The following is a 17,550-nucleotide window of genomic DNA, read 5'->3' on the forward strand; positions in this document are numbered from 1 at the left end:
ATGTACCTCCAAAATTCAAGAACTTTTTAAGGAGATTATTAAGAGGGATCTTGCCAACAAAATTAAATCTTAGGCAAAAATCATTGATATTAATGCTTACTGTATTTATTGCTCAAATGTGGAGAACACTCACCATGTTTTCCTCACTTGTTCACACAATGCTATTGGCAGTTGCTTGGCTTACATACAGATACACTAACACACAATAATGTCAATGATTTTTTGAGTTTTATTTGGCAAACTTCAATACAAGACTTAAAGGAGAAAGTTGTATTGTGGCATGGAGTATATGGACACGACGTAATTGGCTCCTATGATATAATATATCGTCGAGTGCAGATGAAGTAGTGGAAGCTGGGTTAATGTTTTGAGTGAATGGAAGACTTTTCATGCTAGGATAGGATAGAGAACATTCGCAGACATGTTTCGATTCCCACTTGGACTCTACCAGACTATGATAAGTTGAAATATAATGTGGATGTTGGCATTCAAAATCAGAGTAGGCGTTCTACCTATGCAGCAGTTTTACGAGATCATCGAGGTCATTTCCTCATGGGATTAACAGGTTACTTTGATTCCATTCTCCCCATTACTATACTAGAAGCTTTAGCATTGCGTGAGTCATTTTGTTGGCTAAGTCGTGAGCAGATAGCGAATGTAAGTTTTGAAATGAATACCAAAGTTGTTGTAGATGCAATTTAAAACATGCATTTTGATATTTTTGAATTTGGTCAAGTTAATGACGATTATAGGAATTTATTATCTCAAGAATCTGGGTGGACTTTATCTTGAATAAGGAAACAAGCTAATTTAATAGCTCACCCCTTCAATGGTGTTGCTATTTTACATGCTAGTGCTTTATTTTCATTCAGTGATTGTGGTGAAGGGTCAGTTTTTGTTATGATGTGAGATCATTACTATTGATTGATTTTATCATCATTTGATTTCTATTGATTTTAGTTTTAATTGATCAGTTTGATTTGTTTTAATTTTCAGAGTTAGTGAATTATTTGGTTTGCTTGGTTGTTTGGGTTAGTTGAATGAACTTTCTATTGGATTAATAATTGGTTCTATTTGATGAATCAATCGAACTCTAGTCCTTAAAAAATGCAATATTATATACATTGATAAAAAAAGAAATCCTCAAAGTTACTAATTTTGACTCTTTAATTACCGTCATTAATTATTAATGACTAATTTTCTAAAAAAATTACAAAATTAACCGTCTTATGGTAATTGTTAAACCAAGCAATAAATTAATGAAATAAAAAAAAGTAAGAGTAATTCACATGATAATTTATAAGCAATTTAATTTTTATTTCATTAATAAAATGATTATTTTATTAAATTTATCGTGAATCAACTATTAATTAAAAAAATTAACTCAAATTAAAAGAATTAAATAATTACAAATATTAAAAAAATTAACCCTCCATTAGGTTATATACCTTGGCTTTGTTATTCAAACTTTTGATACATTTTTCCAACTTCACTTTAATCATGATCCTTTTTCTTTTTCTTTTTCTTCCTCAATTCACATTGGCAGATAAATTTTGCTTTTTCATTATAAAAATAATTGAATGCTAATTAAATATTCAAATCATTACAAATTTAAAGTATTTTCATATGTAGGGAATCCATTGTGACATTCTTAAAATCATATTCATAAAAATAATTAGTATTTTTTTTTTCTTTTCTTTACTTGTCTCCACTTTTTCCTACTATTTGTCATTCAACTCATCTCTTGCAAGAAGTTAAGCAAAGCCAAAGCTTTATATACTTTTTTAGAGAACATTGTTTTTTATTTCTTTTTTAAGAGGTATTATTAATAAAAACTTTAGAAATTTCCATTGGTTTAATTTAAAAAAAATTATGTTTCCAAAAAAAATTTCTTTTATTTCAACCAATAAACTTTAAAAAATTGAATTGAATTAAATTTTTATAAAATTTTAATTTTTTTTAAAAAATTTTTGTCAGAATGTTTTGAAGAAAATATATCAATTTTTCTGTTATTTGATTGTAATTTTAAAAAATAAAGGAGTTAATAAAATTCATATAAAAAATTGAATCAAAATCTTCTAAACTTCCACAAGAAGATGCAAGGGAAAGATCCCAAATGAAAAAAGGTAGTCATTAGTCAATGAATTGGCTTTATTCATTTCAAAGTCTTTCTTTTTCTTCTTTGCTTTCATATAGTAAATTTCTTAGATATCACTTCCAATTCCTCCCTCTATAATTGAGCCAAAGCCAAAGAAATCAATGTATAATAGAGAATGACTTTATCAAACTCTACTTGAAATTATTTAATTTTTAATAATAATTAAAAGTAAATTTAAATAAAAAGATAAAACTTGATATTTTTTATTCATTATATAATTTAAAAATAAATTTAACTTTTAACTAAATTAAATTTATGGAGAAAGACTATCAAACTCTCTCCTCACAAGCCATTTGATGAAATATTTACATAGATTTCTTCCTTTAATTTGGTACATGCATAGAGTAATTAAAAGGAATTAAAGGTAAAATTTATTTATTTTTTTTTCTAAAATATATTTCATCACAGCAAAATGCTTAAAATTTAAGTACAAATAGTCTATACAATCATCATAAATCTACTAAGACTCAAATAAAAAGATAACCAGATAAAATCTAAGATAAAACCCTAAATCCATCCAATATTAACAGAAAACTAAAGACCCGCTTAGAGAAAACAGATAGTTGCATCGTGTTATTTTTCGATCATCTCTCTTTTTGGCCAAACAGTAAATAAATATTCAACTCTCAAAAATATAGTCAAAGTATAAACAATATACTAAAAAAGAAAGGAGTCAAGCATCAATTAAAAAAAAACCTTAAATACAGAAGAAAAGAGTAGCTACCAGACAACAAAAGAAACATGCATCATCGAAAAATTGCAAAAAAAAACGATGGATCTCGATCCTTTGAAAAGAGAAATGAAATCCAAGATAAAACCCTAAATCCATCCAACATTAACAGAAAACTAAAGACCCGCTTAGAGAAGACAGATAGTTGCATCGTGTTATTTTTTGATCATCCATCTTTTTGGCCAAAAAACAAGTAAATATTCAACTCCCAAAAATATAGTGAAAGTATAAACTAACATACTAAAAAAGCAAGGAGTTAAGCATCGATTAAAAAAAAACCTTCAAAAATACAAAAGAAAAGAGTAGCCACCAGACAGCAAAAGAAACATGCATCACCGAAAAATTGAAAGAAAACAATGGATCTCAATCCTTTGGAAAGAGTAATGAAATCCAAGATAAAACCTTAAATACATCCAATATTAACAGAAAATTAAAGATCCGCCTAAAGAAAAGCGATAGTTGCATCGTGTTATTTTTCGATCATCTCTCTCTTTGGTCAAACTGCAAGTAAATATTCAACTCTAAAAAATATAGTCAAAGTATAAACAACATACTAAAAAAGCAAGGAGTCAAGCATCAATTAAAAAAAAACCTTCAAAAATATAGAAGAAAAGAGTAGCCACCAGACAGCAAAAGAAACATACATCACCAAAAAAATGAAAGAAAACGATGGATCTCAATCCTTTGGAATGAGAAAAAGAGGATGGGAGGGAGGCTGTGATACCAGCAACAAAAAGGCTTTTACATCAAATTTAAATAATTTTCATTCCATCATAGCATGTTCCCTATGCAAATCATTATCCTTAAACCAAGCCGCTTGATTAGGCAAAGGTGATTTCCATGATATCAATATCATGATCCCTTAGTTTAGAATTATGATCCCTAAACCAAACCATTCAAAGTAGGCAATTATTCTTATTTTTTTCAAATGAATCCATAAATTTCGAGTTCAATTTATTCTAAAAGTTTAAAAAAATCTTCATATTTTTAGAAAATAAAAAATTAATCCAAAATTTATCAACTTAAGCTTCTTGATTTATGTTATAAAACAATATAAAATCTTAATTAATTCAAATTTTTTGTAAAATATTAAAGTAAATAGTAGGATTATTCTTTTCAAATGAATACTTAAATATATCAACTTTAAATATAATACTTTCAATTTTTATTTTCTATAAAAAATAAATTATTATAAAATTTATAATAAGAAAATAAATATAAAATATATGAAAATATTTTTTATAATAAAATATAATATTTATTTTAAAATTAGCTAATATTAATTTTTTAATTGGCTGAGTAAATTTTTAAATTATGTAATCCAACCAACAATAAAATTTAATAGTTTTAAATTTTTTTATCAAAATTATAAATTATCAATAAAAATAATTTATTTATTGATTATTATTATTTTTTCCATATTAATAATGTCATCAACAAATTAATTATAAAAGTATAAACAAAATAAAACCATGTTAAAGATAATTAGTATTTATAAATTAAAATATTATTTAAAAAATTTTTAGAATAAAGAGATGTACTAAAAATAATAAAAATAATAAATAAATTATCTTAATTATTTTAAAACTTAATTTAATACATTAAAAATAATTTACATATTTATTTAATTGATTTAAATAAATGGAGATAATAAAAATTATTGTTTACTTTAACATTTAAATATAATAATAAATAATTAAAGTAACAACTTATTGTATGATAATTTTATATAATTAAAATTATTAATCTTTTATAATTACATAAAGAAGTTTTTAGATTATACTATAAAATTTTTTAGATTTTTTTTATATATATAGTTGATAATTTTTTAATTACTATCTTATAATTTTAATTTTATAAATTTAGACTTATTATCTAATAATTTAATATTACTATAATATTTTAATATTTTAATATTTTTAATTAAAAATTAATTTATCATTATCCGAGTTATATTATCATTTATTATCCTATAATTTCTAATAGTAAAATTTGATTTTTTTACTATTTATGTACATCTTAAAATTTATATACTATCTGTTTTGTGAGAATTGAAGGATTGGGAAGTAAAACTTGATATCTTTTAAATTTATTCAAATACACTCACCATTAAGCCGAGTGTCTTAAAATTTATATACTTATTTACTAATTTTAAATTAATTTTAATAATAATTATTATTTTTACTTTAAAAATAAAATATAATTATTATAATTAAAAGATCAACACATTATTTAATAATTTTATATTATCAAAACTATTCTTTTTATATTCTTTTTTATAATTAATTAATATTTAATTTTTATTTTGATATAATTATTAGTAATTAGAAAAACTACTTATTATTGAATAATTTAATATTAATAAAATTTTTATTTTATATTATTTTTATAATTATTTAATATTTAAATGTAAATCTAATAATACGATATATGATAATTATTTTAATATTTTTAACTAAGTATTCAAACTTATTATTTTAGTAATCTTATCTAAAAAAATAATTTAAATATTACCAAAATTATTAATCTTTAATAATTATCCTGTATAATTATTAAATAGAATTAATTAATTTCATAAATAAAAAATTCATCATTTGAAAAAATGATAAATATTTAAAACTATTTTAAAAAATTATTTAAATAATAAAATAATTATCTATTTTAAAATTTAAAATTAATCGTAAATAGTTAAAAAATATAATATAAAACCGGCAATCATATTATCCCTCCTCTTTCCACTTTTATATATAATATAGATTAATTAATGAAAGATATTTCATTGATTAAAATCATTTAAAAATGACTTTCCTTTTTAAAAAAAAATTAAACTATTTTAAATTATTTACTGCATTTAAAATTTTTATTAAGATTTAAATATATAAATTTATTAATATATTTTATTTTTTAAATTAAAATTAAAAAATAAAAAATAAATTATTTTATTAAAATAATACAAAATATTATTCATAAAAAATAATTTCTGCATATAAATTATTTTCCACAAACAAATAAAGTCTTCAACAAAATTAAGCTTAAAATTGAAACTTTTGAACTAATAAAAAAAAAAACAAAGGCTAAATTAAACTTTACCAATAAGTATAAGGGTGAAATTGAACCTTTAACCACTTGGAAAGCATACAGGAAAAATTACATTACACTTAAATTACACAGATCTGTAAACTGAATAAAGGAAAAGAAAAAATAAAAGAAAATAAAAACAGAAAAAAACACAAAATAATATTGGAAAATGAGCCATCATTTCACTTGATTTCCTCTGAATCATGACCTTGAGAACATATCCTGAATGAATCAGCAATATAACACTGGTAAAATAATTATTATCATGATAATTAAGTAAAAAATTCTAATATATCAAATGCTATAGATGTTAGATAAACAGAGAAAATATACCCATTCTTGGTTGGACTTCTGCTAAGGATTATCAATCCTCCTTCCACACATGGCGTATATGAGCAATCTTATCACATTCCCCACCAAGATTATCCTTAATCCTTGATGATACCATTGGCAATTTTGTTAATTTTAATTCACGAAGAGTCCCAACATGCTGAAGTCCATGAGGAAGCATCTTTAAATTTCTACAGGATCTGATTTCCAAGTCTTTCAGGCTAGGCAGTGCTCCTTCCTCCACATTCCACTCCTCCAGCAGCTCGAGCTCCCAGAGCTTTAGGATTTCAAGCTTTGGAAATCCTCCAAAACTGCAGAGCATTTTCTTTCCAATGAAGGATTTGGACAAGAGTCTAATGATTTTGAGGTTGGGTAGCTTGTACAATGCTTGCATTGGATCCTCTACTAATCCGGATGCTGACAAGGTGAGTTCAATCAGGCTCTTTGGTAACTCAGATACAAGGTGCTGATTCTTTAGCTTTCCAACCAAATATATATTGGAAAGTTTCACATGCTCTATCAAAGACTGCAACTGCAGATCCCATGGCTGGCCTGATTCATCAAATGATTTCAACCTTAAGCATTGAAGTTGTTTTAGTTTTACAACCCAGTTGGCCACATTATCCAGTTGTAAGGACATTGCTGCATTTTGAGAGGGCACAGATATCTTACATTTCATTCCCAATTTTGTAATATTCAATGAAGTGTCCAGGCCATTTCTCACAGGACTATCCTCATCCACAAATGCACCCCAGAGCGTTTGAAGGTCCACGAGAGAGCTGTCTTCTTGTCGACGCAAAGCATTATGGAAACTCTCATCAAGAAACAAATGCCTTAGCTTTTGCATCTTCCATATTGAACTGGGAAGAGTGTCGATGAAAGTGCGCTTTAAGTCCAGTGTTTGAAGGTTCAGCAATTTGTTGATGGACACAGTAAGCATCTCCAGGTATGTTGATCTCAAGCCAAAATACCTCAAACAAGTCAATTGACCCACTGCCTTGGGCAGTTTTGGCTTGTATACATTTTCCAGATCCAACACCCAGAGGAACCGGAAGCATTTGCTTGAGATGGATCTATCGAGAAAGTTCCCTATATCTTCTCCAGGTCTGCTTCCTTCTCGTGTATCAAAGGATAAAAAGGAGACCACATCTCTGTAGCGAGAGTACAAGGAAGCATTGCTGTAACCATGAATATCATCAAAGATGGCATCACTCTGCTGAAGATGGTCAGCAAGACGGCGTATTACACCTATGTTGGAGTTGGAAACGTCAGAATGACCTTGAAGAAAATTAGCTTCCTTGGCTTTTGAGAACCAGTGTACTAGCAGAGCTTCAGGTAGGCAACATGTCTTAACTTTCCCATTGAGTTTCTTTTCTGTCACCTGAACCATATTATAGTTCATTAACTCTATCAAGCATGCCTCTGCAACATATTCAGGGGATTGTTCATTACTCTGTTGGCGCCCCAAACCCTCAGCAACCCACAAGGCAATCAATCTTCTTGCAGGGATCTTAAAGCCTGCTGGAAATAATCCAAAATAAAAGAGACATCTTCTCAAATACAAAGGTAAATGCTTGTTAATCTCATCTAGGATTTTTAACCAGGGCTCTTGATCTTGATATAAGTGGTCAAGAACTTTTGACCACTCCTTTAGAGTTGCATCTTTTTGTGATAGTAGTTCACTTAGTTTCACAATTACCCATGGCAGCCCCCCACATTTTCTTATGATGTGTCCTTTAAGATTCTCCATCTCTGGGAAGATGTTTACCTTCAAAGCGTGCTTGAACAGCGCCCAGCTCTCGTCGTGGCTTCGAAGATGCAGTCTGTAAGTTAAACTAGTTTCAGTAACTGGTGGAGCTTTCCTCAAATTGGAAACTGTGAAAAGAAGTCTTGTTCCATTTGATATGTCATTGAAGACTCTTCCCATGTTTCTCAAGAATTCTATTGGATTGCAAGTTTCCTTTAAACACAAGTCATCAACAACTATGAGATGCTTCTCATCCAAGAAGAAATCATTCACTGCCTGCCTCAATTCGCATACATATTTTTCAGGCCAAGGATAACCATAAAAAATTGATTGTTCAATACCTAAAATCCGGTGGATGATGTCTACCCCGGTTGCTCCAGACACCCAGATACGATGAGGGAAATGGTCTACAATAGTCTGGCTTTCATATATTAACTTTGCAAGGCTTGTCTTTCCAACGCCTCGGACCCCCACAATTGAAATGTTGATGCAGCGAGGGTCATCTTTCAGCAGCTGTGCCATAACTGCATCTACATCCTCATGGAAGCTAACTATATCAAGTTGATCAGCATCAAGAGGATGTGGCTTTCCCTTTTGACATAAGCTTTTAAAATTGTCACTCCTTGACACTGCAATAGCGTCATGTCCTCTACCAGAAAGATCACGGATCTTATCATTAATCCGGGCCATCTGCTGGAAAAGCTTATGCTTGGAAATGAAATGCCGGGGAGCCCATACCAAGTTTTGGAAAGGTCCTCTCCTCCCGTTCTTCATCTGATGCATGAAGAAACCAACAACATTCTCAGCTGAGCGACAAACATCGCAGAGTTCCTCCATCCAAGCCATTCCTGCTTCACTTAATTCTTTTGATTGTTCAACATCTTTTAGAAAGTCCTGCAAATACCTGAATTCGTCTCTTAATCTCCTGGCTTGCCGTCGCACATCAGGACGAAGCTCCTGCTGAGTGGCTAAGGCCTCAAACAAACCCATAACAGGAGAAATTACAGAGAAGCCAATGCCCACTTCGTATATGCCAAAGGACTTGTGCCAGTAACCAGAATGAAAAATAAATCGAGGCTTGGAAATTGTAATCTTAATCTGTTCCAGTTTCTCACGAAGCCTGTAACAATCTAGCAAATCAACAAGAGCCAAAATATAAAATAAAGACATTGGCAGATGAACGAAAGCCATAACAGAGCGAATGCAAGCATATCTGATTCTTCTCTGGGCTGATTTGATAATTAACTGATCAATCACATCTTCAAGATCGTAAACTGTTTCTATGAAAGCCGTCTTTCCAAAAAAATTATCAGAAATATCAGCTTTCTTTCTCAATTGGGTTTCAATGCATTGAATTTGATCTTCTACTCCAAGCAGTGAATCTGACTCTTGGATAAGAAGGTTGGAAATTTTTCCCAACACAGACAATACGATTTTTCTCGCCATTTGCGCTGGTTTCTTTAATGCTTCTTCTTCTTCTTCAATTTTTCTCACAATCGGTTTCCTCAATGCTTGTGCTAGTTCTGAAAAAACAATAGTTTCTTCTTCTTCTTCTTCTTTATTCACAAGGAGCATTTCTTTATTCGCGAGTTGCTTTCTGGTCGACTAAGTGGACTTGCTTTCTAGAAAGTTTGTTGGTGCCGTTCTTACTTCTTAGTTTTCCAATGGAATCTCACCCGGGAAATAAAGAGAAAAGAGAAAGAAAGAAAAAAAATAGAAATTTAATTTTCAATTATAGAAAAAATTAAATTTTTCGCTAAAAAAATTGTAATTACTATAATACCCTCATAATTTGAAAAGGCCAAAAAAAACTTTAAAATAAAGAATTTTCAATACAAACAATCTTAGTTCTTGGGAAGGAGAAATACTTCTTTTTTTTTTTCCTCCTCTTTTTCACTTTTTTTTTTTTGGTTATTCCAAATAAAAAGAATTTAAAAACATTAAGGGTGTGTTTAGTTATAAAAAAAATATATATTTTTTTTTAATTTTTTAATTTTCAAAAAAATAAAAAATATATTTATTTTAATTTTTTTTTATTTTTTAAAATTTATAAAATAAATAGAAAATTCTGAAATAATTATTTTCTATATTTTTTATTATATTAAAAAATTAAAAAACATATTTTTCAAAGTAAAAATATATGAAATTTTTTATACAGAGATTTTATATAAATGAAATATAATTTTAATAATTATGTAGGATGTATATTTTTTTATTTTAAATTAATATAAAATGTATGAATATTTCTTTTTATTTTAAATTAATATAAAAATAAAAATAGAAAATATAATAAAAAAATAAACGTATTTCTACAAAAAATAATAATAATTTAAACATATTTTTAAATTTCTTTTAATTAAATATAATTTTCACACATTTTTTTAATTTTTTATAAAGAATAAAACAAAGTAAATAAAAATAGAATTAGAGATAAAAAAAAAAAAACTGAAAAAAATTTTCAACAACTAAACACTTATAATATTTTCCAAGATAATTTAATACTTTCATCTCCTTAACACTGCAAGGCATTTTCAATTTGAATTTTATATTTTGATTTATAATAAAAAAAAATCTTTTAATAAAGAATGTCGTTTCTTTAATATTATTAGTAAATTATAATAATTTACTTATTAAGTAAAAATTACATTTTAATTTTTATATTTTTTATATTTATATAAATTATTTTTCAACACATCAACCAAAGGTTAGAAACATTTTTTCTGAAAAAATTTTCCCATATTATTTCTCATTTCTCCATTACAACAACCAACTTATGTTAAAAAACGAGTGGTATATACAGCTCTTCCATGCCTAAATAGACAAAGAAAACCACCTGGCTCTAAATAATATTTCTTCACCAATTACAAACAATGATTTTATCCTCAGGAATCTTCAGCTCCTAATCAACTTCACCCTTGCATTGCCTTTAGAAATCTGAAATTGTTCAGTGATACCCAGATGAGCCATCAATAGCCAGACATGAGTGAGCAGCTCCCCTCCTCCTGTGAGTTGCTTGGCATGGTTGATTGATCCACACTGATTTGCAGCAAAAGAAAGCATCTCTATCCACACATGATTTATCATCTCCCACTTCTTCTCACTTGTCCATTGCTCTTCTGTCTCCAAAGCCTGCAAGGATTTGGCGAGCCTACACGCGTCGAATAACACTGTCTTGCTTCTATCTCCTTTCACTTGAGATGGAAGAATATCAGTGTTCACTTGAAGTAATGCAGTGCAAGCTTTGTTTTCATCTGAGATGTGCTTTTTTTCTTGTAAAAATTGGGTGGCCTCAGCACAGGTGTCTTGAAATCTGATCTGTCCAATCCCATTAGGAAGCATGAAAGGGCACATAACTAGAAGATACAGCATGTATTCTGATAAAGATTTGCTTTCTTTGCATAGCGGGGTTTCAATTACATTGGACTTTTTGTTAAGATCAATGTAGAAGCAGAGATCGGTGGCAATGTGCCATAGAAGAATGCTTTGATCAAATTCTGTTTCAACACTCCAGCCAATCTTGTCAAAGCAATCCATTTCTCTGAGTATCTGATCACCCCTTTGAGCACACAATTGCCTAGAAAGACTTATGTCCAGTTCATTCCTAGATTTCACCAAAATCTGTTCAAACACCAGCCTTTTCAAATCGGCGGAAACATTATCCAAGGCTTTGAATTGCTGCTTCTCTAACAGCTCATAAATGCATAAGAACTTGAGGATTCCACTGAACTTGATTGGCTTATCATTAAGGCAAATTCTTATCAGATTGAATTTTGCCATGGAATTAGACCATCTCTTGTTTGCAGCAGGTGTAATATAAAAAGATTGCAACAGTGACTGGAGACAGCAGATGGGCTTGTAGATGCGATCCACCAATGGATTTTTGTGCTTGCTTAGCCAAAGTAATGTCAAATCTGAGGAAAGTAGAACAATTATCTCATATACTTGTAAAGCGATAGCAGCAAACAGCAAGAGCCAAGTTATGCTCTTGTCAACTCTCGAATAAGAAGACTTATCGATTATAAAAAAGGCTACGAGAGCGAAAATGGTACAAGATAAACTGATACTACGAAGACAACTGCTGAGATATGTATGTATGACAATTGTCTTGGTATACAGCAAATCATACATGAATCCAACCTCAATCTCTATCACTTTGAAAGCTTTCTCCCAAGTCATATGCTCACCATGTAAATAAGACCTGCTACTCTCCAGATCCTGGTAGCTGAGGATGAGATTGGCAAATAACCTTTTGAAAGTTCCAAAGAAACATGCAGCCTTTTGCAAGATTGCAGCATCAGGGACAATACTGTTTGCTACAGCTTTCCAAGATTGACGCAGCACAATGGAAGCTTCATCAATCACTGGCTCCAGTGATACATTGTGCCCCTCAGCTCTTATTGAAGTGTAATAATCCATGAATTTAGCATAACTATGTCCTGGATCAGGCCGAGGAACCATGGACTTCCTGAACTGGTCACTGCTCGCATATCGTAAAGCCCAAGTCCTCTCCCCACACTTTATAATTGCAACTATGAACATTGGAAGTGCTAGATAGTTAAATGGACTTCCCATCCATGACCTAATTAAGACATAAAATGCCCCCCCAAACTTGACAGATAGCCCAAGCAATTGCCTCATCCATAATTCATTATCTTCCATTGAGTAGGCTGTAATGGTGTCAGGACCACCAAGATGCAGAAGAAGAAATGGTGCCCAAAATGACATTATCACATACTTCGGATCCAGCAAACCATTTTTATCTGTTGATTCTGTATTGGAGAGAACACCAAGTGAAACATTTACAATCCAATCAGCTGACAGGTAAACAAGCCAAACAACAATTGCCAGCCAATCTCTCGCGATGTACTTTCTTCTGTTTCCCAATAAAATTAAGACAATCTGCATAGAGAGGCTGACAATAACTGCTCCACGGAGCTCCCATTCATTCCAAAGGTTCCGTATGCGTTGAGGGAAGATTTCAACCAACCCCCTGTGGTTAATGAAGATCAAACTGCCAACAACTGGAGGCATGCAACATTAGTCATGGAAGAATTAAGATCAGAATATTGATATATGGGCAATGGCAGAGAAGCAATAAGCATACCAGTAGCTAGCATGGCTGCTCTACTCTTTTAGTATTTACTTGTGCAGCAACCTGATTCAAGAGAAAAGGAAAGTGGTACTCAAGGCTTCAAACATGCAAATTCCAATAAAGATAAATGAAAAGCAATCAAGATATTGATTCAACATTATTCATGAGAATTTTTCCAATCCTTTTCCATCTAAATTATAATGCATGCGGACTAAATCTAAAGATGCACAAGTGTAGCGACTACCAACCTGGATTATAATAATGAACTGGGAACAACCTCAACCCTAAATGTTCTTCCTAAAAATCAAAAGGAACTGCCCCTGCTCCTTCAGGGGCGTTTGTCTGCCATCTGATTACTCACAATTGAACTTCAAAAGATTTGGCATTACTCCAATAATCCATACAAATGTTGTAAACACCTAGATGATATTTTGAGTTGTAAATTAGTTTATGTCACAATTCCTCGCAGCAAACCCAAAAGAGAAAAAAGGAAAAAAAAAAACAAAAAAACAAAATTATTAGTCCTCCTTTCCTAAAAGAAATTAAAATCACAAAGATTTTATTGGGTAGCAGATTCATAAAAAACCAGAAATCTTCAGAATGTTGCTCAAATTTCAACACACAGTACACTTCCTAAGTATTTGATAGATAGAAATCTAAAAATACATTGACAGAATAATAGTTATGCTGCAAAGTGCACTTTCATAGAATTGCTAAATTTGTAATTTGAAAAGCATATCAAGTTTATTAAACATACAGAATCAAGAACAAAGGCAACAAGATAAATGAAACCCACAAACAACAGGAAGTCAACGAATGCACAACTCAAGGAAACACTGCGAGATTTAGCGTATCAATACATCTTAATAGCATAATTAGTAAAAAGCTGATAATGGGTTTGAGAATTCCTCATTTCTTCCCATTTCTGGTGATTCCAGAATCTCCAAAAAGAATTTATTTTCCTTGGCACCAAGCTCCTTAGCTGCCACCACAAAGGTTTCTACAATAGCTATCAGAAAAACAGACAAAATTTCTGTTCTTGTAAAATTTAAGTTAAATTTCAGTTGCCAAAACGCATCAAGAAATGGGAAAGTTGGAAACCTTTTACCTTTCGTCGTGAGAAATCAAGCCATGCGTGTGTTCTAAGCTTCCTCATCCTTGTGAAGTTTCTGCTTGGTTTCTTAGCTCTTTCAGGACCCATGGGTCTAACAGTCTAAGCATTTGCTTCAGCGAAAACTACGACGCCGTTTCAAAAAAGATTTTAAATTTATAGGAAAATTACTATCAGGTCATTAAAATTTCAATAAATTTATTAATTAATTTTTATTTCAAAACTATTCAATTAAAATATTTTATATTTTATAAATTTTAATTCTTTAATTTTTATATTAAAAAATTATTAATCAAGTTATTTTAGTCTTAATAAGAAAAACTAAATAATATAAATATTTATAATTATATGAATTAAATAATATGTATAATTAAAATAATATAAATTAAATAATATAAATATTTAAAGTTATTAATATTTTTTAAAAAAATAATTAAAAAGATTAATTTTATAAAATATAAAAATATTTTAATTGTATAATTTTAAAATAAAAACACATTAATAACTTTTTCAAATATTCAAGAATTTAATAATAATTTATTTTAAATTTATTGATTCAAATAAAATATTCAGAATTTTAATTACTTCACTTTTTTTTTACATTATGAATAGGATATGAATAGGATTATATACCGTTTTTGGAGGTCCAAAATCATATTGAAAAATCGTACTGAATTAAAATAAAATTAAAAAAAAATAATATAGAAATTAAATTTATTTAATTATTTATTTTTAATTTTATTTTTAATTTTTTATTAAAAACAGAACTAAATTGAATTAATTATATATATACATATATAAAATTAATTTTATATATATATAAAATTTATAATGATATTATAATTTTAATAATATATTTTATATATTATATAATTTAAATAAAAATATATATACATATAATTACAATACTTTAATTATTAAATATTTCTTATTATTTTATTAGACTAATTTGTTTAGTTGATTATAATTTATTCTATTTAGATAAATTAAATAGATTGTATATATACCATTTCCATATTAGTATAATTATACTATTAAAATAAAAATTATTAAAATAATTATATATATGTGTATTTATTATTATTATTATTATATATTTTAATCGCTTATCAATTGTTAATTTAATTTATTAATTATAATTTATTTTAAATTAAAATAATTATAACTATTTTTTAAAAAATAATTATTTTCATGCTAAACTATGTCATTTATAGAAAATAAAGAAAATTAAATAAATTTATAATATATTTTAATTAGAGTTTTTTTTAATGAAAAAATTATAAGAAAATTTTTGAAAACTTTATGGGTAATTTTTTGTTGAGAGTTTGAAAATTATTGATTTTGATTCTTATTTGATTCTAAAAAATTTGAAAAACCTATTTTCAATTTTAATTTTATAAAAAATTATTTTAAAATCGAAACCGCACATCTCTAATTACTATTAGTAAATTCACAAGCAATTAATTTTAATAATGATTTGGTGTGCTAATCTTTAGAATTTTGTTTTATTAGCAAAATAAATTTTCTATTTAAATTTAATATTTTATTTTATATTTAAAATATCCTAAATATAAAAGTATTTAACATTTATAAAATATATAATTACTTAATTACAAAATAAATAATTATTGAAAAATAAAATTTATTTTGTTAATAAAATAAAAGTTTAGAAATTAAATTATCTCAAAACTAAAAAGTAGCAATTGCAACAACTAATTTATCTATAGAATTTAAATTTTTGAATTTGTTATACCCTAAAAAAATACTGACAGATAAAAATTATTAATAAATATTGATAATAGCTGGTTTTATTATTTTTGAGTCAAATCAGACTTAAAAAAATAGGATCGGCCTAAAATTTGAAAGACACTCCAAGATCACTCAGATCGGTCTTTTCAGACCGGATTCGGAGGCGAAAAGAGAATGAAGAGGGAGTCAGAACGTATGTGGGTCTTAACTCAACAAATCGAAGATCGGTCCAATAGCATAACAGGAGGCCGGACAGCAAATCCAATCACTTTGCAGCCCTTTCCATTTATTATAACTTGATACAAATTGGATTTTTAAAAATTTATATGCATATATCAGTGTGACAGGATAGAAAGTATTATAGTAGAGAGACTATTATGCGTCAGATAAAACAGAACTAGAATAAAAGGGGAATGAATCATGTGACCAAGTTTTTTACTCACCCGTAAAGCTGAAAATCTTTAGAAGGGATGATGGACCTGAATCAATTCCCAGCACCAGTCGCAGAACATCAGGCACGCAGATAAAGCAAGGAACAAAACGACATTGCTTTGAGCTTGTGTCTCGGCAAGTGCGTGCAAAAAGAATGAAAAGACAGATCCCCCATTTAACAGTTACATTAAGGACTACATAACGAGGGCATATTTGTAAAAAAGCAGTCAACTGTTTTGATTGAAAACTGGCCTTTCATCATAAAAAGAAGTAAGGAGATTGTGTAGGCCGACGGTCCATTGGTTAATGTATAGTGGCTTTCTTTCTTGGTTGGAGGTTGGGAATCCCAACACTTGAAATTTGGTTTCTTTTTTTATAATTTTCTTACTATTTATATAAAATAATTTAAGGTTTTAATATTTATTTATTTATAACTGATAAATATTATTTATAAAATTTTTAATTAATTATTAAAATGTATTTAATATAACATTGACGATATAATATAAAGTTTAATCATTATTTATTTAAATATTTATATTAAATTTTATATAAAATTAATTGAAGTATTTATAATAAACATATAAATTTATATATGAATAGTCTTTTTAAATGGGAAAAAAGTGAACTTCTATTAAAATTATATAATTTTAAATAAAATTATATAATATCGATACATATTTTTATATTAAATTTATTAATATACTATTATTAATTATTCATATAATCTTTATTTAGTAAATAATTTTTATAAAAAAAAATTCTTCAATTTATTTTTCTTTATGAAAGAATTCATTCGTTTAAATTAATTTAATGTAACAGAATTTATGTAAATTCTTTTATAATACATAAATTAATAATAAATTTAAATTAATTTAATTTATTCATTATTTTTATTATTTTTTAAGTAAATATAAATATTCATTTTCATAAATAATAATTATTTTTATAATATTTATTGATAAATTATTATTATTATTATTATTATTATTATAATATTTAAAATCTGAATTTTATATAATTTTTTATCATTAAAAATATAAAGATTATTTTTTAATTAATAAAATAATAAAATAAATTTCTTACATTAATCATAAATGTATTAAATATTGATGACAAATAT

At 27.8% G+C, this 17,550-nt stretch overlaps 2 protein-coding genes across 10 annotated transcripts; both read right to left on the bottom strand.

Moving 5' to 3' along the window:
* Positions 1 to 5,941: 5,941 nt before the first annotated feature.
* Positions 5,942 to 9,699, bottom strand: LOC122725149 (disease resistance protein RPP8-like). Its single transcript, XM_043962033.1, has 2 exons — positions 6,300 to 9,699; positions 5,942 to 6,188 (listed from the first exon to the last, which is right to left on the bottom strand). Exon 1 carries the CDS (start codon positions 9,616 to 9,618, stop codon positions 6,331 to 6,333), a length of 3,288 nt encoding a protein of 1,095 aa, XP_043817968.1. The 5' UTR covers positions 9,619 to 9,699; the 3' UTR covers positions 5,942 to 6,188; positions 6,300 to 6,330.
* Positions 9,700 to 10,764: 1,065 nt separating this feature from the next.
* Positions 10,765 to 14,371, bottom strand: LOC110626107. Of its 9 annotated transcripts, none has more exons than XM_021771856.2 (4): positions 14,244 to 14,371; positions 13,384 to 13,554; positions 13,148 to 13,198; positions 10,765 to 13,064 (listed from the first exon to the last, which is right to left on the bottom strand). In XM_021771856.2, the coding sequence occupies exons 3-4, from the start codon at positions 13,158 to 13,160 to the stop codon at positions 10,936 to 10,938; spliced, it is 2,142 nt and encodes a 713-aa protein (XP_021627548.2). In that variant the 5' UTR covers positions 13,161 to 13,198; positions 13,384 to 13,554; positions 14,244 to 14,371; the 3' UTR covers positions 10,765 to 10,935. The 9 variants fall into 9 exon arrangements, with proteins under 9 accessions (XP_021627548.2, XP_021627542.2, XP_043817969.1 ...); XM_021771850.2 differs by having other exon boundaries at positions 13,384 to 14,144; XM_043962034.1 differs by lacking the exon at positions 13,384 to 13,554 and adding an exon at positions 13,996 to 14,117 and having other exon boundaries at positions 14,244 to 14,348.
* Positions 14,372 to 17,550: the final 3,179 nt, after the last annotated feature.

The sequence above is a fragment of the Manihot esculenta genome, chromosome 11 (genome assembly GCF_001659605.2).
Source record: "Manihot esculenta cultivar AM560-2 chromosome 11, M.esculenta_v8, whole genome shotgun sequence".
In the NCBI taxonomy this organism is placed as follows: domain Eukaryota; kingdom Viridiplantae; phylum Streptophyta; class Magnoliopsida; order Malpighiales; family Euphorbiaceae; genus Manihot; species Manihot esculenta.

Excerpts from the sequence above, each read along its gene's own strand:
- LOC122725149 (XM_043962033.1), bottom strand. The coding sequence starts at position 9,618 with ATGCTCCTTGTGAATAAAGAAGAAGAAGAAGAAGAAACTATTGTTTTT.